This window comes from Panicum virgatum, chromosome 9K (assembly GCF_016808335.1).
Source record: "Panicum virgatum strain AP13 chromosome 9K, P.virgatum_v5, whole genome shotgun sequence".
Taxonomy (NCBI): domain Eukaryota; kingdom Viridiplantae; phylum Streptophyta; class Magnoliopsida; order Poales; family Poaceae; genus Panicum; species Panicum virgatum.
The window spans coordinates 46,079,088-46,101,059 of NC_053144.1; the positions used below are offsets into that span (position 1 = coordinate 46,079,088).

General features: G+C 39.2%; 1 protein-coding gene across 6 annotated transcripts; it reads left to right on the forward strand.

Moving 5' to 3' along the window:
* Positions 1 to 1,355: 1,355 nt before the first annotated feature.
* Positions 1,356 to 20,577, forward strand: LOC120651701 (CCR4-NOT transcription complex subunit 1-like). Of its 6 annotated transcripts, none has more exons than XM_039929296.1 (51): positions 1,359 to 1,632; positions 1,964 to 2,255; positions 2,349 to 2,577; positions 2,676 to 3,015; positions 3,093 to 3,206; positions 3,310 to 3,438; positions 3,518 to 3,694; positions 3,801 to 3,992; positions 4,767 to 4,904; positions 5,025 to 5,150; positions 5,247 to 5,488; positions 5,968 to 6,071; positions 6,914 to 7,008; positions 7,104 to 7,340; positions 7,450 to 7,656; positions 7,787 to 7,892; positions 8,022 to 8,119; positions 8,417 to 8,562; positions 8,648 to 8,756; positions 8,839 to 8,985; positions 9,294 to 9,341; positions 9,427 to 9,555; positions 9,640 to 9,879; positions 10,126 to 10,272; positions 10,365 to 10,450; positions 10,526 to 10,631; positions 10,732 to 10,827; positions 10,994 to 11,146; positions 11,320 to 11,502; positions 11,587 to 11,822; positions 11,901 to 12,027; positions 12,115 to 12,234; positions 12,736 to 12,780; positions 12,934 to 13,011; positions 13,095 to 13,211; positions 14,269 to 14,395; positions 15,471 to 15,571; positions 15,642 to 15,770; positions 15,857 to 15,943; positions 16,260 to 16,406; positions 16,483 to 16,620; positions 17,562 to 17,603; positions 17,690 to 17,836; positions 17,944 to 18,005; positions 18,257 to 18,410; positions 18,505 to 18,696; positions 18,792 to 18,896; positions 19,122 to 19,253; positions 19,643 to 19,888; positions 19,969 to 20,070; positions 20,150 to 20,577. In XM_039929296.1, the coding sequence occupies exons 1-51, from the start codon at positions 1,534 to 1,536 to the stop codon at positions 20,285 to 20,287; spliced, it is 7,287 nt and encodes a 2,428-aa protein (XP_039785230.1). In that variant the 5' UTR covers positions 1,359 to 1,533; the 3' UTR covers positions 20,288 to 20,577. The 6 variants fall into 6 exon arrangements, with proteins under 6 accessions (XP_039785227.1, XP_039785230.1, XP_039785233.1 ...); XM_039929299.1 differs by having other exon boundaries at positions 15,642 to 15,746; positions 20,150 to 20,570; XM_039929297.1 differs by having other exon boundaries at positions 15,642 to 15,746; positions 17,559 to 17,603; positions 20,150 to 20,567.
* Positions 20,578 to 21,972: the final 1,395 nt, after the last annotated feature.

Below are 21,972 nucleotides of genomic sequence, written 5' to 3' on the forward strand. Positions count from 1 at the left end.
ACAACTCCACTCACCGATTAAACCGATGATACGTCGGTTAATCTGCCCAAGTTGTAACGGCTAGTTTTCAGAAGGGGCAGTTTACATTCATCGGTTAAACCGACGCTGACTATTGGAGGTACGTCGGATTAACCGGCGCTACGCAGTTTTCTGGCAGCTTTTCTCCAAAGGCTCTATTCGTGTGAGCTGCCTATATATACCCCTCCAATGGGTCATTTTGCCACTCTTAACACCAGGCAACATCCAAACACTCATACTATAGTCAAGAGCCACCTTGAGTTTCATCTTTCACATACTTGTTCATCCAATCAATCAAGAAGCAAGATAAAGGACTTGAGTAGAGAGAAGCTTGTGTGCATCCATTTTTGGTGATCGGTTCTTGCTCAAGTGAAGGCCCTAGCTTGTTACTCTTGGTGATTGGCATCACCTAGGCGATCTTGGTGATCGAGGTGTTTCTCGCGGAGCTTGCCAAGGATTGTGGGAGCCCGGAGAAGAAGATTGTACGTGGCTTGAGCTCCACCACGCCGGGATGGTGAACGGAGACTCTTAGTGAGCGCCCAAGTCTCGGTGACATGGGAGGTAACAAGACTCTTAGTTAGTGTCACAACCTGGATTAGGGTTGTGTGCCAACACATCGACACCACGGGAAAAAAATCCGGTTGTCTCTTGGACTTTCTCTCTTTTCAAGCACTTACTTTCATGCAATCTTTCATGTGCTTGACCTTAGAGATCATAGCTTAGCTTTACCTTACTTAGTTTCATATATTTGTTAGCTTGTGTAGCTTGCTTTGTTTAGCCGGTTGGTGAATTGAGCCTTACTAGCATTGCATAGGTTAATGTTGTTTTATCTATCTTAGAATTTTGAAAAAGGCCCAATTCACCCCATCTTGGTCCATCGATCCTTACAGTAGATGAACCCCAGTTAGCCAAACTGAGCCGACCGTTGTTTTATTGGTTGTGTCGGGCCGCCCTACGCGCTAGGATTACATCCAAGCCCGACACGGAGTACCGAGTTGTGGTGGCCTGGGCTCGAAGGACTCCGGACCACGCTAGGTTTGGGCCGGGCCAAATATTCAGGCTTCAAGGCTCGCGGGTGGCGGGCCAAATGGAAATCTGTAATCTAAAGACGTCCCAAGTTTAGCAACAGTTGAACTCCTTAGAAATAAAAAAAACTGCAGAAAAATGGGCCATCTGTTCTTATTTGTTTTTTTACAATCTGGCCCACTCGGTAGTGCAACAGTATTTAGTCTGTTTCGTCATTCAGCGAGACGCAGCATCAGATTCCATCTCGTCCCGGGTTCGGCCTGCCAGCGAACACATCCGAACCTTAAAACCTAGCCCGACGGCCGAGCCGGTGCGCTCCTCCGTCATTTCGCTTCCCCACCGTTCATCCCGTCCCGTCCCTCGACTCAGCGGACGCCATCTTCGCCTCCTGCGCTCTCTCCCCGCCTCGCGCTCGCAGAAGCAGAGACCAGCAGCGATCCAGCCCTAGCTAGCATCGCCGCCCGCGTTCCCTGCTCCCACGCCGGCGGGATGATCCCGTTCAACCCCGCGGTCGCCGCGGAGGTGCGCGCCCTGATCCAGGGCGCCGACGAGTCCACCTTCGACCCCATCTACCGCGAGCTCTGCCAGGTAACACTCCAGCATCTTCTGCCCAGCCCCAACCCTAGACACGCTGTGCTGTGCTTGCACGACCGTTTCGCTCGTCAGGATGGGCAAACGATCCACCCATTGCTGATCCCCCGCTTAGAAACGGCTCTAATGGTAGGAATAATCTAGGGTTTTGGTATGATCTGCCCACTGCCCTACTGTCGATCCCGTGCTTAGAAACGCATCTAATGTTATAGGGCTTTTCTGGATTCAGCTACCCTAATCGCTTCTTTTTAACATGCATATGCATCCTTGTTTGCTCTAGGTATGAAGACACTCTTGGCATATTTCTTACTAATTATTATTGTTTCAGCTTGCGGATTGCAGTCCTGATGGGTGCGTTTTGTTGCTTCAAGTTTGTGTGGACGAATTGCTGCTGAATGTTGGTGGGGTAAAGAATCCCCAACCTCTTGTAGCCACCATCTTCAGATATTGTTTGGAGAAACCCTACTTCAGCACCAGTTTCTATGAAGTAGTGAGCACAATACCTGTCAATGATGGGTTCCTTGAAACACTGTCCAATGAACTTGAGCTATCCGCAGCTGAGAGGGTTGGAGTTGGACTTGCTCTGTCAGATTCGGAAAATCCAGACTTGAATCTGGAAGGTAAATAGCTGTATTTTGGAAAGTTTTCCGTTTAAATATTCGTAAACTGTTACTTGTCCCAATCTAGATGCTCATCTAATTCTTGCTATGCAGGGAGGAAGTTTACAATTGCTCAAATTGAGGAGCTATGCTCAAGTCATGCACACTCGGTATCAAATGAACGGATTCAGGAGATTGTGGTGTTTCTTCTCCAGACTGGTGGCCTCTCAAAGCATTTGGACTCTTTTACTAACATTATCTCCCTACTAAATCCGAAAGAGAGGCCATTCTATGTTCCTGTCTCACTCCAGGAAGCCAATAGCAATCAAGCAAATTCTTCAAGGTTTTCATAGTCACCTCATTTATATATGTTTGTTTCATGTATCATGCTGCCCTATTCACGTGTTTTTCTTTGCTTCCTTTTCTTTTGGTGTCGTACAGACATATGGAGCTGTGCTTTGGTAGCTTAGATGATGATTTTGATTCCCTTCTATCCGAAATTGGAAAACAGATAAGCCTCCCTGATATTATCACTGAACTGGGATATGGATGCGCTTATGATATTGCTCATTGTAAAGAGATACTATTGCACTTTGAGCCTCTTGATGATACGGCAATCTCTAAGTTACTTGGTGCGGTTGTTTGCACTCGTATCGGTGTTGGAGAGACTCAAAACACATATTCCATATTCCTTTCTGCTTTTGGGAACTGCCAAACAGTTGATTCATCTCAGTTGACTGCCTGGAATATAGATGTCCTTGTGGATTCAATCAATGAAATTGTGAGCCTTTACTATCTTTGTTTTTCTGCTCATTTGCACACCCCTTTCTTTATTTTCACAATACTTGCAAAATGCAGGCACCTGGAACTAACTGGGCGCATGTTATGGAAAATCTTGATCATGAGGGTTTTAATATCCCTGATGAAACTGCTTTCCGTTTATTGATGTCTATATATTCTCGGGCTTGCAAGGTATACAATTATTTCTGTTCTCGATTCTCAATACTCGATTTCTGATCAACTCAGCTGACTTGTTCATTGTATCTGTGGATCATTTGTTCATCGTATCATGTAGGACCCATTCCCACTTCATGCAATCTGTGGATCATTGTGGAAGAATACAGAAGGACAACTGTCATTCTTGAAACATGCAGTGGCTTCGCCTAATGATACATTTACTTTCACACATTGTACCAAGAAGATGGTATCTTATCCTATCATATTGTCACCTTTCTATTTCTCAATGAAAATGCGTGCATATTTATACTTTCTCGTTTCTTTAGCCTTTTCCAGACTTGGGAACTCTTAACCAAGGCAATCAGGCTTGGTACTGCCTAGACCTTCTTGAGGTGTTATGTCAGCTTGCTGAACTTGGCTATGCAAAGCCAGTACGTACAATGCTTGACTATCCCCTGATTCATTGTCCTGAAGTGTTGCTTCTCGGTGTTAGCCACATCAATGTATGTTTTCTGTCCTTAAGTTTTTGAAACAAATCATATTTGTGGGCCACATCCTTGAGTAATGCATATTTTTTTTAACATTGTGAACTCTAATAATCTTTTGCAGACTACATATAATCTCATTCAACATGAAGTATTGTCTCATGTTTTTCCTGCTATGTTAAAGAACAACACACACAGCCGTCTTATGAACTACCTCTGGCATATCAACCCTTACCTTACTCTTCGAGGATTTGTTGATGCTCATTCTGATATAAATTGTCTTCTGAGAACCGTTGAGATATGTGAAGACCTAAAGGTAACACAGTAATATAAACCTAACCTTATGTAGCGAGCTGGCTGCTGTTCAACCTTTTTTGTTGTTCTCTTCTTTGTTGGAAGTAAAATGTTTACTGTTTTGCATGCAATCTAACAACTTTTTACTGAGTATCTTATTACGTGCATTGTGAATATTGTCATACTAGACTTTAAACTTGTAGTTATCACATGGGTGGTTTCAATTGGATATGCTAATTGCAACTAGGCTGCTAAACTTGTTTGAAACACTACGGGAAAAAAATATTATGGGAAAGCTAAGAAAAAAAATATTGTAATAGTATGGCTTTGCTAAGCCATGGTGGCGCGGAGAGGAGCAAACTAAACTGACTAAAGTGGTGATGAGGATAGGATATACAAGTCTTTAAAGTTTAGACTGCAATGATGGATTTGAAATATATTTTACATGCGAGGACTCATGATGGCTTATGAATTGATAATATATCTAGCGTGAGAGGGAGTTCTATGCTGAAAGAAAGTCCACTTCAGCTGATTTTCTAAAATTAAACACTTCACAGAAGCAACCTTGGATTGCCGCTAACTCTTTGTAGTGGATTAAAGTCCTAAACATTTAATTATACATATCAATTAGCCAATTATGTGATGTTCAGTTTGAAGAATTTTTTTACTTTAGCCTAAACTATACAATTAATGTAGTTGGATATGGCATTCATATTGGCTATGCAAGAATACTTGATCTGATACTAGCGAGTTACTGCTTGTTTCACTAACCTTTTCCATTTTCTCCCCCTGACAGATCTTGGCCACTGTCCTTGATTCCACCCCGTTTGCTTTTAGCATTAGACTTGCTACAGCTGCCTTTAGGAAAGATCATAGCAATCTGGAGAAATGGCTGACTGAAAAGTTGAGTACACAAAGAGCAACTTTTATTGAGGTAATACATGACTTTTCCTCTTGTCACGCTACGTACTTGTGGATATGCTGCCTTTTTTATTTGTACTCTCAGTTCAGCTTGGCATCATGATTTACATGCTAGCACACACTATACTCCCAGGAATGTGTTAAATTCTTGAAAGAAATTATGATAAGCACAAATTATGGTGCTGCGGAAGGTTCCATTCAACATCCTCAAGTTACTATTTCAAGTATCTGCCAGGACTGTTGCCCTGTATTTATAAAGGTATCAGTTTTTTTTCCTTTCGTGCTGTAGCTATGGTCTATCGACTTATTTTTTACATGAATTTAAACATATGAGTAAATGATGTACTAAATACAGGTTCTTCGTTCTCACTCGGGGCAGCTGTTGTCTAACCAACTAGTGGATGAACTTAGGAGAGTTGAAGCAGTGTATGAATCAAGGAATCATGGTGATGTAGGAAGGGACATGCCCTCTCCTGATGTAGGGGAAGACATTGAAGCTCAGGCAAATATTTATTTTCAACAGATGTTTGCTGGACAGATAAGCGTTGATGCTATGATACAAATGCTTTTACGCTTCAAAGAATCTAAAGACAAGAGGTGCTTTTCATTTGTCAACTTTCCATACTTGATCTTTGTTTCGATTAATCTGTTGCCTCTGACTCAAATGTGCGAATCATAAAAAAACTAATTGGAGGAGATAACTAAGAAATGATATATAATGAGGTGTGCTGTATTATTGGCATACTGTGTAGTGGCGTTAATTATTTCTTTTTGTTCCTCCGGCTTTCTGTATTTGTACTTATTAACGTAACCAAGATCTTTATTTTGACATGATGCTGCTATACTGTTACTTTTTTGGAAATTTTAGTTTTTCCTAATAAAGTTGCTTTCAACCTATGAGTGAGCTGGGCAATCATGTAACTTAGCTGCCTGAGTTATATTCCGGAGATGACTGACTACATCTTTTGTTCTGTTCACTTTTTTTCAATGATGACTTGTTTTAAAGTTGAATTCTGTCAATTCTGTTTATTCAATTACTAATGTTGATTTCATTTGATGATATTATGGCTAAGCAGGGAGCTATCAATTTTCAACTGCATGATCTCAAATTTGTTTGAAGAATACAAGTTCTTCCCAAAGTATCCAGATGCACAACTTAAATTAGCTGCTGTGCTTTTTGGTATGTGTTGGCTTTTCATGCTTTGTAATGCTCAGGTTATTTAGAAACACATTGGCATTGAATAGTACATTATTTACTAATTGTTGCAATGTTTTCCTGTATGTTGTTGTTTACCAAAGCTTTGCCTTTTGCTTTAGCTTCAATATTTTTTGATGCAAAGCTGTAAGCTAGGTCTTTGTTCCTTGTTACTGTATTTTTAATTTGTAGTACTAGCATAGTGCCCGTGCGTTGCTACTGGTAATATAATAGACCTACTAATACCATCAACTTTGTGTTCGTGCACTTCATGTACAGGCCATGCCATGATTGTGCGAGACATTGATTGTCCGTGTTTTGATTGCGATTTCGATTGATTTGTCCCGGTTACGATTAGGATTCGGATTGACGGACCAAGGAAACATTGCTTGCTTTTAGAAATAATAGAGAGAGATTTAGGAAGCTAGTGCTGCAGTTATGACTTATGGGAAATAAATGATTTAGATGATTCCGTTTTCTTTTCATGACTCTGGTGTCTTTTCAATGCTTCTTTTGAGCTCGTGGAGGAAATGCTTGTGTCCCACACACATGCTCTGCTTGCATCTGTGTCGTATAAGTTGGGTGAGGACTTCCCAGCATTGTTTGTGATGAGCTTTCATAGAAAATCACCTGCTAGTGTTCTTTGATTTTGATTTTTTATGTATTGGTGTTTACCTTGTCATCGATCTTTCCTAGGTTAGGTAGGACAGGGTAGAATGTTGCATGATTGTCTTGAATGCCTTGCATGAAATGTGTTGTGCGGTAGCACTGAAGTCACTATTTGCTTTTCCAAGCTGACTCTGTTTTATTTTCTTGCTTGGAAATAGGCTCTGTCATAAAGCATCAACTTGTGGCCCACCTTGCACTCGGAATTGCTCTACGCGGTGTTCTTGATGCCCTGCGTAAATCTATTGATTCAAAGGTTGTCTATGGTTACTTTCTTCTTTCGGTTATATCTACTCTCTCCGCCTTTACCAAGTTATATATGGAACTGATCTTATGGCATAATGGTTGCAGATGTTTATGTTTGGTACAACAGCGTTGGAGCAGTTTATGGATCGAGTAATTGAGTGGCCACAGTATTGCAACCATATACTGCAGATTTCACATCTTCGCGGAACACATGCTGAATTAGTTTCTGCTATTGAGCAAGCACTTGCCAAAATATCATTGAGTCAAAATGAGCCGAATTTGGGGCCTATGCTTCCTGTGGATCAGCGGGGTTCTGGTTCACAGTCTATCGAAAACATAGAGGTATATTCATATCTAAATTCCTGTTCGTTGCTCCTTGGGTTATGAGAAGAAAAGTCAAGCAGGAAACATTCAACTGTTTTTTTCTGAAACAAATCTGTGGTGTATGCAGTCTTCGGAAGCATCATGGCAGTTCATAAATTCGACACCAACACAGCTAGATAGGACGATTTCTTCATTTGCACTACAACAGAGGAACCAAGGTTTCCTAGGGGAGAGGTCCAAAGGCTCAACTAATAGTAGTCAAGCAAAACCCATGATGCCTATTGGCCAGCCACCTCTCGCTTCAACTTCTAGTGATCTGGGTTCTAATCCAAAGGTATTGGATGTTACATTTCCATGTCATGTATTGCTTGACAATTGCATAAATCTGTACTTCCGCATATCTTGAATATTAAGTTTCATAAATATGGTTTCCTGAATCTGTTGCAAAATCTGAACATGCGCAGGCTACTGTGTCATTGTCCTCTCAAGCTTCTCCACATCATTCTAGCTCCGTGTCAGGTCTTTCACAACCTTCTAGTTTTCCACGATCTAGAAGTTCAGCTCCATCAGGTTATTTTCTCTCATATATTGAGTATAAATAATAACCAGGAAAGTGTTAGCTGACTTTACTACTGTAGTTGTTTTCTGCCATTAATATATAGCATAGATGGATTTGTGATATGCCCCTTTGTTTTCCAGGCATCCTTCGACAACCTTCCTACACTACAGGTTTTGGAGCTGCTTTAAATATTGAGACTCTTGTTGCTGCAGCTGAACGAAGAGATACACCAATCGAGGTATGTTTAGTTTTAGGGTGAATCACGCCTGAGTCCTTGTAATTCTAATTTAAATACCTAGAGGGCCCAATAGATTAGGTTTTGAGGACATTGATTATAGTTTCTATTATTTTTTATGGATTAACGTTCTGTGAGACTGTGAATGAGTTTCATTTTAGGCTAATTTAAATACCTAGAGGGCCCAATAGATTAGGTTTTGAGGACATTGAGTATAGTTTCTATTATTTTTTATGAATTAACGTTCTGTGAGATTGTGAATGAGTTTGATTTTAGGCTAACATTTCTGTTGTCACCTAGGCCCCACCATCTGAAGTTCAAGACAAAATTTTCTTCATGATCAATAATATTTCCACTTCCAATATAGAGGCTAAAGCAAAAGAGTTTAATGAGGTTTTACAGGAGCAGTATTATCCTTGGTTTGCGCAATACATGGTCATGAAAAGGTACACTTGATGATACAATTGCACTTTCCTTTACTTAATTCAACAAAACGTGTTCAGTCGCAGAATCGTGCGCATATCTTTGCAGGGCTAGCATCGAACCAAATTTCCATGACTTGTATTTGAAGTTCTTTGACAAGGTTAACTCAAAATCCTTGAATAAGGAAATAATGAAAGCTACATATGAGAACTGCAAGGTCATGTTCGGTTATATTTGTTTTTATTTTTTATTTTAATCAAGTCATGCTCTGTTTGAAAACTAAATTTCATTTTCAACAGGTCTTGTTACAATCAGATCTTATCAAATCTAGTTCTGAAGAGCGTTCGTTGCTAAAAAATCTTGGTAGCTGGCTTGGAAAATTCACTATAGGTAGGAATCAAACATTACGAGCGAAGGAAATCGACCCGAAAATCTTAATAGTTGAGGTATGTGCTTTGATTTTAATCAGCTTTCTTTTTTCCCATCATTCTGTTATTCTTTGCCATGTTCATACCATAACCTGTACCTGTTGCTGTTAGTTGCTGCACAACCTTCAAATATCTGAATTTTTTTTACTTCCTGTGTATCTCTTGCTGCAGTTTACATTTGGAATCTCTATTGAATGCTGAATTAATGGTGTTTTAATTTTTAAGTTAATATTGTGCAATGACACTTGTCAAGAAGATGAAGTAGTATGTTTTAAACATAATGCTTCTTCCTGACCTGACATACTCTACCAATTTTCCCATTTCAGGCTTATGAAAGGGGTTTGATGATTGCGGTCATTCCGTTTACTTCAAAGGTTCTGCTCTTTACCTCATTTTTTTTGCTAATAAAGAAGCATAGCTGTTATTTTGGTTATCATTGTGATACTGTCTTTTTTCCAGATTCTTGAGCCTTGCCATTCAAGTATAGCATATCGACCTCCAAATCCTTGGACAATGGGTATTCTTAGTCTACTTGTTGAAATATATAACCTACCAAATCTCAAAATGAACTTGAAGTTTGACATTGAGGTTTGTGCATATTCTAAATTGTGGTACTAAGGGACATATTCTGCTTAAGAGAATGGTTTCTAATTCTGATTATTTTGTTCTTAGGTCTTGTTTAAGAATCTCAGTGTTGACATGAAAGATGTAAAACCATCTTCTCTTCTTAAAGATCGGATTCGTCAAGTTGTGGGAAATCCAGATTTTTCAAATAAAGATGTTAGTACATCTCAAACATCGGCAGCTGCAGAGGTCTCTTCTGGTATCGTTCCTTCAATGAGCCATGTGGAACTCCAACCTGAGATTAGTAGCACTTCACGTGCCACAAGCCTTCCAAATATGCTTAACCAGGTTGGTTTACTGCTCTTATAGTCAGCGGTGTTCCAAATATCGGGCTATAGCTGCTGAGGCCAATTGCCCCCACAGCGGCGTTGTACTAAATAGCAGGATATAGCGGGCTCTATAGTGGAGCTATAGCAGTTGAGCAGTGCACTCCGCTGAACAATAGCTTGCTATTTGGAACATGGTAGTTGGTGAAAATTTCGGACTTTTGTACTCTAATGTTTTGATTCACTTAAGAGTACTTTTGTTGTGCAGTATGGAGCACCCATTCGCCTACCTTCCAACAGCATGGTTGAAGATGATAAGGTTGCTTTAATAATGCCTGAACAGGTTACCTCTCACAGCCTGACCCAGGTTGCACCTCCTCAAACGCCATCACCATCCCCGTTTTCTCTGAGTCAGGTCGGCACTTGTTTCTTTTCTATTTCCAGCTTCTCCCTTTCTTTAGTTTAAAAATACTTGTATGCTTATTCCCTTGAATGAATTCTTTGCAGCTTATGGCAGCAATCCCACGTGCCGATATATATTTTAGAATCAACGAAAAGCTTAACTCTCTTGGTCCACAGTTGCAGTATAGCAAGTATGTTTCTCTATATAAGCTTATCTTGCACTGTAATTTCTTGTGCTCATCTGACAACACTTGTGATATTCATAGAATCATGGATGTGGCTCTGGATAAGGCTATTAAGGAGATTATAGGTCCTGTCATTCAAAGAAGTGTAACGATAGCTAGCCGAACCACGAAGGAGCTTATTCTAAAGGTAAACATCTTATAAATTTAAGTAATCGCCTATCAGCATTAGATATTTGTATTACTGGTGGATTTGTTTGTAACATACTAGCATTTTTGCTTACATGTAGGATTATGCAATGGAATCTGATGATGGTACCATATCTCGCGCTGCACATTTGATGGTTGGTACATTAGCAGGAAGTTTAGCCCATGTTACTTCCAAGGTATTTTGGTATTTTATTCTTAAGTGTTGCTAGATTCGGTCACATCTTTTTAAAAAATAATAGGACTGCCAAGCTGTGCCCAAGTTCCATTTTTTTAGTCAACTTGGTTAATATTGTTCTAGTTGGTTCTAACCAAAGATTATTCACCTTTTGTCTTGGGTTGCAGGAGCCTCTTCGCGTTGCTTTGTTATCTCATCTTCGAAGTCTTGTTCAGAACCTGATTAGTAACAGCGAAACCACTGAACAAATTAGTCAAATTCTTGTTAATGATAATCTGGATCTTGGATGTGCTCTAACAGAGACTGTGGCAACACGCAAGGTAACTCTTCGGCATTTATAGATCTTTTTTTCTCATGATGCGGTAATTCTTTCTTTTGTCTTCATAACTTCTATTATTTGGTATCTTTTTACTTTTATATGGTTACAATAATTGTATAAGGCAAACAATGAGATTTCCACTGCAGCATCACTGTGTCAATGGTATTATTGCAGGCCATTGAGATGATTGATGCAGACATCAAGCAACCTTTTTCACAACTCAGGAGACAAAAGGAACTACAGGGCTCTGCGTATTATGATGTTTCCCCTTATACTCAAGGTCTTACACGTGTCCCCGATGTACTTCGTCCAAAACCTTCTGGTAACTTGTCTGCTGTCCAACGGCGAGTATATGAGGTGAAGCAGCATATCATCAATTTCTTCACATTCATCAATTTTTCTGTTCCAAGCACCTGCATCTTATTTCATTGTCAATTTCAGGACTTCATCACTGTTTGGCATAGCCAGAGCAGTCAAAATGCTGCAGCAACAACTCCTGCTACAACCGTGCCTGTTGCCCCACCTGATTCCACTATTGTTTCAGTTCATGGCCCAATTTTAGCACCATCAGCCTCCAGTAGTTTCTCAACTCTCCAATTTGCCCCATTCACATCTACAAATCAGTCAACAGAATTAATACCTGACAAGACGGATTCTGCTACTACACAACTTTCTTGGTAAGCCTGAGGACTTCCCGTTTTTTCATACCTGTACACTGAAGCACCTTGTTCAGATGTATATTTATCCTTTTGCAGTGTTTCTGCTCAAGTTAGCACAACCGACAGTTCTGGCCAAGTTTCTGGAATCACAAATGTTGCTTCTGTTTTTCCGCCTATGGCCTCTGGCGACCTTCTAGTGGGAGAATTAGCAACTGCAACTAAAGTTAGTAACTTCTAGTCTTCTAGTCTTGTGTTCAGATGATGTATACTGAAGAGTGTTTGATTAAACCTTTCATAACTCTACTCTCAGGATATAGGTGCTGCAATACAGGCTTCGCCTGCAGTTGCTATTAATCGTCTAGGATCTGCTTTTCCGGAACTGCTGAATACTGGTGATGCGCTGGATAGATATCAGCTTGTTTGGCAGAAGGTAATAGTATTTTTTATATAAGTAGGTAATGTATCTAATCCAATTTGGTATCATAAAGGGATGCCATGATCTATGTCACCATGTTAGGTACTAAAGTTAATCCAGCAAGGTATTGTAATATTTGTCCATGCGTTCTGCTGACTACTTAGGAACCTTTTTTTTTTCTCGAACACGCAGGAGATCTGCGTATCAATATATTGAGAAGAAGGTGGGTGAGAACTCCCAGAGAACAAAGGCTTTGATTTGTTTATTAGGGGGAACAAAAGCCTATAGAAACAAACCCCCCTCACACACACAAACTAATACTCTACTTAGGAACCTTGCATGTGGATCTTAGTGTCATTTCTTCTATCTGCTATATGCAAATAATCTTCAACCAAAAGCCTCACTTCTAGACCTTGTTACGTTTGCTTTGTTTGTTTTGGCTCTAGCTGCCATCCATGTTAAGAGTGCACCTTTGGGGAACACTATCACTAAACAACTTCCCCATACTCTCTGCAGCTGGAAACCTTGATTGCGAATAATGGAAAAGATGCAGAAATTCAGGTCAGCTTTGTGGCTACACATTTGGATATTTCTTTTGAGGGGTTTCATATTATATGTAATTTAGTTTGTTTTTTCTATTGGTAGCTTGATACATTTTCTTGAAGATTATTGTTTTTTTTATGCCGCGGTATTTATGTTTGTTGTTTTGTTTAGTCTGTTATTGCGGAAGTTCCTGATATCTTGCTCAGATGCGTCAGTCGGGATGAAGCTGCGTTAGCAGTTGCACAGAAGGTGTGTCATCATTTATATTACAAGTTTGAATTTATTCCATACATTCTCTCTTTCCTTGAGTTTTTGGGATGTTCTGTTTCCAGGTTTTCAGAAGTTTATATGAAAATGCTTCAAAGAGCACTTTTGTCACATGGCTTCTAGCAACCCTTGTTGCAGTGCGTGATGTTTGCAAACTTGTTGCGAAAGAGTTAACGAGCTGGGTATGTTTCTCTGCAGTAGCCTTTTCCTTTTATTCTACCGTTGTCACTTCTAGCTCCTTGCAAAGATCTGATTCTGTTGTCTTTTCTTCTATTCTACTTGTGTTGTCGATATTTTTACTGCTGTGTAACTCAGGTAATTTTCTCTCTGGGCTTTATATTTCAATTCAGTGGCCAAAGACTCTAAAGTAAAAAAAGATTTTAGGTTTAGTAGAACTAAAACTGTGTATGCAAGGTGCCACTTCGGTGCTACTAGACATGAGGATATTGGCATTACTTTGGAGGTCAGGTAGTTCCCAGGAAAAGATACCTACAGAGAGATTGGGATATCAATCAGCCATAGAATTAGAGTTAGATGAAATCAGATTTGTTTTAATTAACCTGCATTGGAAAACATTACTGGCCTTTGGTTTGGCTGAGACAAATTAATTCACTTGCGCTAGCCAGTAGCCACATATCACAGAAGCACCCTATCACCGATAATCAATTAAACATGCAGGCCATAAACGAGACAAATCAATCACAAAATTACACTCTTTGTGGGACATTTTTTGAATGCCAGGATTGCATTCTTTGCGGGATGGAGGTATTAATTTCTACTGAACTGACACTAGATCTATGGATGTTCTAGCAGAACCCTTTTGTAGGCCAACATTCAGCAATTAGACCTAAAAAATGCGGTTTAGTAGGCTAACAGTGAGTAATTAGACATACTAACTAGTAGAACCCTAGCCGGTGCAAGCTAGTCAGTTTACCCTTTTTAACTATTTGGTAAATTAAAAATGCTCAGGTGTCAGTACTCCAACAAACTGATCTGGATAACTAAAATGATCCATGTGGCATCCGCAATCACCTTCTGACCACTATCCGATTTTCTCTCAAGCTCTCCTGACTTATATAGTTGTAGTTGCATGTCTCTATACATCTAGTGACTTTTAGAACTATCTTTTCTTGTAAAGTATAATCTTCTGGTTCCGTATGTTTATTTGGATTTGTTGCGTAGTTTCTGTTGCAGTTTATTTCTGGAACTTTTTTGTTATTAATTATACTTTCTGTGCAGGTAATATATTCAGATGAAGAGAAGAAATTTAACTTGGACATAATTATTGGACTTATTCGTTCTGATCTGCTTAATCTTGGGGAGTATAATGTTCATTTGGCAAAGCTTATAGATGGTGGAAGAAATAGTAAGTTGAAACACAACATATTTGTTCTTCATGTAGAATTTAAGTATGTAAGCAAAAACATCTTGCCTAATCAGTAGCTGTTATGGGCTGTGTTATGATCATGGGCTAGCTCCTTGTGGCAATTTGGTTCTGAATTAGCCAAAAAATTGGAACAAGTCAGATGAGGTAGTAGACATTATCTAATTAGGAATGTTATGACCTTTTTTTTTAGGAAATTAGAGTTAGAGATCAGGTTGATTCTATAGTTGTAGAAACTATTATCTTATTAGGCATCAAAGCTTGTAATCTGTATATGGGCCCTTTGTATTCTATTCGTAATCAAGCTAGAAATAAGCAAATTTTAGGGCCTGACAGATCAGTTGCCTTGTGATCAAAATCAAAGTAGGTGTTGACGAGGGCGATGCCACCCTTATCCTGGTCTTCAGACCTTTACCCTTGCTGATACCATAATCATAGCTGTTTGAATTGGGCAATCTGGTACATGAGTGATGGGTAGTACTTAATAATATTGGCAAGAGAGGAGAGTCACTACTTACCACCTAAACCTGATCCTTATTTATCCTTATAACTGTATTCTATTTGTCTGTCAACCCAAACAACTTGTATGCATAATCGTGTTTTATACTGCATGATACTAAGGGATGTTGGAACATGAAACGAGAGACTACATGCGACCTTCTGTAGTTCCTTTTTTTTTTGCGTGTAGCACAGTAAAGCTGCACCATCTCTAGTTCTTGCAATCTTTGATTCTTCAGTGACTCATTCAATAGTGCTTTTGGATGTGCTACATGCCAACACTTGCTTCTGACGGGCGACTGTTGGATCACCAGTTATGAAAAATGAAAGAGAATTTAATGTGGTCTATCTCCATGCAAGTTTGACTTTAATTTGTCATGGTGCAGACTGCAATGCCCTAGCATATCTTTAGCAGTTATGCTTTTTAAGTACACATACTGATTTGAAGCATGTCGAAATCTTGTGCGCCTCTTAAAATTTTAAGTAATATATATGCTGCTGCATACCTTTTAATATTCTGACCACTGAGTATTTGTGGATTGCATTTTCTTGTCCTCAGAGACTGCAACGGAATTTGCTATATCACTCATCCAGACATTGGTTACCCAAGATTTCAGTAGTGTCTCCGAGCTTTTTAATGTTGTTGATGCCTTGTCGAAGGTATTTATGAGTGCATGTGTTATGGTTTTGTCTCATAGTTGGCTTGTCAGTAACATTATGCTTGTTACAGCTTGCAACGAGGCCTGGGTCACCTGATTCCTTGCAGCACTTGATTGAAATTGCAAGGAGTTCCTTCAACAACAATGCTAATTATGCTGCTTCGAAGGATGAAAAGGTTATTCAGTCGAGAGATAAAAATGTCTGAATAGCATTATAAGTTTTCATTAATTGTCTAGCAATATATGCTCTTTCCAACACTGATAAATTTCTCCTGAATGGTGGCAGGTTCTATCTGGTCGTCCTTTGATGAATAACGAAGAAGATAATGCTGATGGCATTGCTTTTGCTAGTGCTGCTGATTTTCAGGATAAGGTTTATGAAACACATTGAACTATCCTTTTCTTTAATCAGGAAGCGAAAAAAGAATTACCATCAATGTTCTGCAATATTTTTTTATGGTGTTGCAACAATATACTGAATTCGTAACATGATTTTAGTTAGCCTTTTTGATACTATCAAGTATAAAACAAACCTTATAGTTTTGAGTGTATACTTTTGTTACTGCTTTTTATCCCAGATGCTAAATACCATGCATAGATTGGTTTACGTATCATTCAAAATTATTTTGGTATTACATTTTAGCTTTAAGCTTCATAGAAAGCTAATATGCTAATTTATTGGTTCACAGGTTGCAGTCTTGTTTTCTGAGTGGTGTCAAATATGTGATCATCCTGCTATGGGTGATTCAGTGTATAGTCATTACATTGTGCAGTTGCAACAGAATGGCTTGCTGAAGGGAGATGATGTGACTGACCGTTTCTTCTTTAGTCTAACGGTAATTCCTTTACTCTTGTTTTATATTTCTACAGATCCATATGATTCTGGAGTTCTAATGTTATAAAATTGTCCAGGAACTTGCTATCGCACACTCTATAGTGCCTGAGCAAACCATTGCTCCTACTGGACTATCTCAGCAACCATCCCCGCAACAGCAGATTTCATATTTTTCAATTGATTCATATTCAAAACTTGTGGCTTCAGTTGTCAAAGTATGTTCAGCTCTGTTCTATTTGTTCACGCATAACTTCTAGAGTGTATTAGATTTCTGTGCATTGGTTTTACTTGATTATAGGTTTCACGTGCAGAATACTTCCATTTATGATGTAAAAACCAAGAATACAGTTTTGGTCAACTCTAGTACATGTGCATATATGCCCAGTTTACTATTGGGGTACAATCAGCTTGAACATTCTGTCTAATTTCTTGGGCCTTGTAGCTGCATGCTAAAGTTGGCACTTTAGTAAACTGTTTGTGTCAGCTGTAAAACACACTTAAATGAATCTGGATTTGCTTCTACCAGTATTTATTTACGAGTGAAAGTGAAATATGACGTGAAGGTGAATTTCATACGGAACTAGTAAAATGTGGATATACGGGAAAGTTTGTTGTGACTTTTCTTTTTCTTCTTTTTTTGGATGGAAAGAATCTGCAAACTTTCATGGTTACATTTACTGTATTTGGAGATACATGATCATGAGATCATGTATTTGGTAATAGAAGGTCATAGAAGTAGAACACCCTTTCTCTTTGTTGATGAATACTTTAGAATGTATGTGCAAATATTGCTGCTCTGAAAATTATGCTTAACTGTCTTTGTGGATTATGCAGTTTAAGTTACATCTTTGAACAGCTTTATTGATTTAACAACTATAAACCTATATGTGTCAGCATCGAAGACTAACAAGTGCTTTTACTGAACTTCTTTGAATATTTCATTAGAGAATGAAACATGTTCATTTCCGTTCAAGTGTTTTTATTTACTAAGTAATTGCATAGAACATGTTTTAAGTTGATTTTACAGCAAAAGGATTTTGATAATAACTGAGCAAGGGTAATTTGTATTGTGGGAAGCATACTTTTGTTTCTTTGGACATATAATCTGTTCTAGATAAATCGTACTTGCTGTTAATAATTTGTATTCTTTCAGCAGTCTGTGGATTTAGGACCAAATAAAGGCAGTCTTCTCCATAAGGTCAGTGGTTTACCTGAATTAAGGATGCTCTCGAAGAACATGTTTTTGGTATTTGCTTAAGGGTTTCCCTTGATATTTGTGTGCAGATTCTTGCTGTGACAGCTAGAATCATTCAGAAAGATGCTGAAGAAAAGAAAGTTTCTTTCAATCCTCGGCCGTATTTTCGTTTGTTTATAAATTGGCTAAATGAGCTTACTACTTCTGACCTTCACCATGACGGCACTAATTTTCAGGTACATGTATAATGTGGCATGTATATGCTGTTAATTTTATATGTTAAAGCAGTTTCACATTTCCAAACTTGTTTGGACAATTTATCTGATGCAGTTTGTTTTTCCAGGTTTTGACTGCATTTGCAAATGCATTCCATATTCTGCAACCCTTGAGAGTTCCAGCTTGGAGGTTTGTTATGCCCTTTTGATCCCACTTGGCTATTTTCTGAATTCTTTGACTTCCCGCTTTCTTTGATGGTCAACGCTTTCCTTTTCATGAAACAGTATTGCCATTGCATGTTTATGGGCACTAAATATTTTCTAACGACTGATGTTGGAATTGAAGAACATATAAATGCTATTTAATATTTGAAGAAGTTGCAAGTTACCACATGATTATACTGTTTTGTTGCTTGTTAACTAATTCTTTTTTCCTTATAGTTTTGCTTGGCTTGAGTTGGTGAGCCACCGATGCTTCATGCCGAAGTTATTGATGTGCAATTTGCAAAAAGGATGGCCGTTTTTTCAGAGGTTGCTTGTTGATTTGTTCAAATTCATGGAGCCATACTTAAGAAATGCTGAACTGGGACAACCTGTAAGTTTTGTTCCTGCCTTTTCAGTTTTAGCTCTTGGTTTATTATTCATTTATTTGCTGCATTGTGATCTTTGTTCTGTTGTTTGTTTTGCAGATTCTCCTTTTGTACAAAGGAACATTAAGAGTTCTGCTTGTGCTACTGCATGATTTCCCTGAATTTCTTTGTGACTATCACTTCAGTTTCTGTGATGTGATTCCGCCAAGCTGTATTCAAATGCGTAATGTTATTCTTAGTGCCTTTCCACGCAATATGAGACTTCCAGATCCCTCCACTCCTAACTTAAAGGTTTTTGCCACTTGTGAAGACTTTGTGCTTCCATTGCTACAGTTGCATTCATTTATATGTCTGATCAATTCCACTTTTTTTTTCTTGTGATGTAGATTGATCTGCTAGCGGAGATTTCAATAGCTCCTCGAATCATGACTGATGTGGATGGTGCTTTGAAGGCAAAGCAAATGAAAGCTCAGGTTGATGAATACCTAAAGGTGGATGGCAATAATCTCTTCTTTTGTATTTTATGCGCTTATTATATCTTTGTATACCTCTGGTGCAAAGCCAATATATGCAATACAGAATAATTCTCTACTTTTATTGGATAGTGCTAGGAGCCTAGGAACCTTCTAAACTGATCTATTGCATTTATGAGAAGTAGAGTTTTGTAATTTGAAGAATGGAGTAGCTAATGTATTCTCTAATTTGCATCTCTGCAGAGACCAGAAGGCTCCCTCTTTTTAACTGATCTAAAGCAGAAGTTGTTGCTACCACAAAATGAGGCAAATGTTGCAGGGACTCGTTACAATGTTCCTCTAGTTAATTCACTTGTCCTTTACGTTGGTATGCAGGTCAGTTGTGAAACCTACCTGAAAAAAGAAGTTGTGAAATCCTTCATTCGATCATCATGTTCCTTCTGTATTATATTGTTTAGGTGTATTGAAATTAGATTTTTTTCTTCTCAGTGTATATTTTATCCTACAAGCTAACGAATTGAGTTTTTTTCCGTATCATGTTACTCTAGATGTTACATTTTCTTGTGCCTATTTTCATTTTTCTGCGTTAATTTACATTCATTATGGATTATGGCTAATTTCTTCCTGTTTGTTTTATACCAAATTTACTGTCTTTGAGCAAGTACAGTTATCTTATGCACGATGCATCTATAGTTAGTTATGACATGCCCAAATTGTACCACTTAAGCATAGTTTAATAATCTAAGCACAAATTATAAATGCAGGCTGTGCAGCAGTTGCAGCAAAACAAGGCGAATGCATCGGCATCAGCACAAATTAACCAAAGTCCTCAAATGGATATATTCCAGATTGAAACAGCTACTGAGCTGTTCAGAAACCTTGTAATGACTATGGATACAGAAGGTCGCTACCTTATTCTCAATGCGATTGCTAACCAGCTTCGCTACCCAAATAGCCATACCCACTACTTTTCCTTCATCATTCTGTACTTGTTTGCCGAGGCAACCCAGGTAATTAAACCCCTCCCTTCTCATTTGTTCGATTATTTTATCGTAATCTCATTCTGATAAAGTACACAATTGAAACATAGGAAATTGTCCAGGAGCAGATAACTAGAGTTCTTTTGGAAAGGTTAATTGTCAACCGTCCTCATCCTTGGGGATTACTCATTACTTTCATTGAGCTGATAAAGGTATGCTACCTTGACTATTTGGAAATTGGAACACGTGCATATGTGAATCTCGAGATGAACAATTTATTTCTTTTTGCAGAACCCACGCTACAGCTTTTGGACTAGATCCTTTACACACTGTGCGCCGGAGATAGAGAAGCTGTTCGAGTCAGTGGCAAGGTCCTGTGGAGGGAAAGGCGCGGATGATGGAATTGGTCTCGCAGATGGTGGCCACTAGGAAAATGTCTACTGTTTGTACATTTGTTTATACTATCGTCTAGAATTCTGAAGACATTGGCTTTAATTTTACTGTTGGAGTTTTAGGATATTGTATAGTTAGAACACCTTGCACTGAGGGCCTGTCAACCGTGATGGTTATGTAAATCACCCCTCCATGCAAGTACTAGGTGGTGGTTCTCGGATGCAGATTATGTTACTTAAGCTGGAAGTTGAGACTCGCTCTGTGACCCGTCCCATTCCTCTAACATCTTAAACATATATCAAATTCGGTGCTGACCTTCTGTGGGTGGTGATCTTCCGATCTTTCTCAACTGGTTACATTAAGCTCGGTCTATTTCAAAAAATTTGAACATGCAGGGGAGGGATGGGGGGCGTTTATCTCCCAAACATTACATTTATAAAGGGGCTGTAACCCCTTTTATTTACATCAACACTGACTCTCTTTCCAAACTAAAACGGACAAGGAGTCACCAAACTCTTAACTGTCCCTAGGCGCTAGAGCCCCAGCTGGGCTACTGCTGGCAGATCTTCAAAGGTGGTCTTCAAAGGTGGTTGAGATGATGTTAGAGATAACTCGGCGAAGCGCCATCAAACACACATTGATTGTGGTGATTCTATAAATTCAAGTCTCAATAGAGTTCAACCCATTAAGGACCTGACAAGACATCCTTCCACTTGCATTTGCCCACCAATCATCAAAATTTTCATCCTCAAGGTTTGGAGTCGGCACTTGTAGGTCAAATTCCTGCAGAATAAAGAACCACATCTGGCGAGACAAAAAGTAAGAAACTAATGATGGTCAATTGTTTTCTCAACCTATCACAAAGTGGGCAGGCAGCAGGATGTTGCAACCCTTTTCTTGAAGCTGTCAACGAGGAAAACTTACGCTTGCCCGGGGGCTCAACTCTGCCAAATTCTTTCCTATGGTCCAAACTGAATGTTCCTTATTTTCACTAGATTTTATTTCTTATGAAGGCAAAATTAGCTCTCACAGACTTATCGTTGCTCATCAGAGCTAGCAGGAGATCACGTCTAACTGTATAGGAGTCTTCATCTTCAAAAGTAACAAATGTTTATTTTGATGTTAACCACATGTGCTCAAGTTATGGAATGTTCTGTACACAATCAACCCAATTACCTAAAGTTAGCACAACTCATAAAAAGTTCACAAAAAGTGGTTGGAGAGGATCCTCCCAATCCCGCCCAACATATTTACTGGGCTAGCTAGGTGTGGTTAGGTATTTTCAGTGCGGGTCAGGTTAAGTTTGTTGGGTTGGATTGGAAGGCTCTGATCAGGTCTAGTGATACCTGACCAAGGGCTACCCGACCCAATAAGCCCAACCCAACCCGCTCGAAAAAACTTGACCCGACCCAATTAATATGTGGGCTAAGTTCAGGCCAAAATTTTCGACCCACTAAAACAAGGGGCCGGGCACGAGCCGATTTTTTTGACTCGAAACCCGACCTGATCCGAATTTTGTACACAAAAAATTGGATTTGGCCCGACTCAACTCGAACCCGACCCGACCATGTGTTGGGTCAGGCTTGGGCCAAAAAATCCAGCCCGATCATCGGGTCGGGCCGGGTACGCGCTGAAGAAAAGAGTATCAGGTTTCTTTCAGCCCAGTCCGAGAAATGATCAGGACTGGTCTAGCCAATAGCAAGTCTAACACATTTTCATTC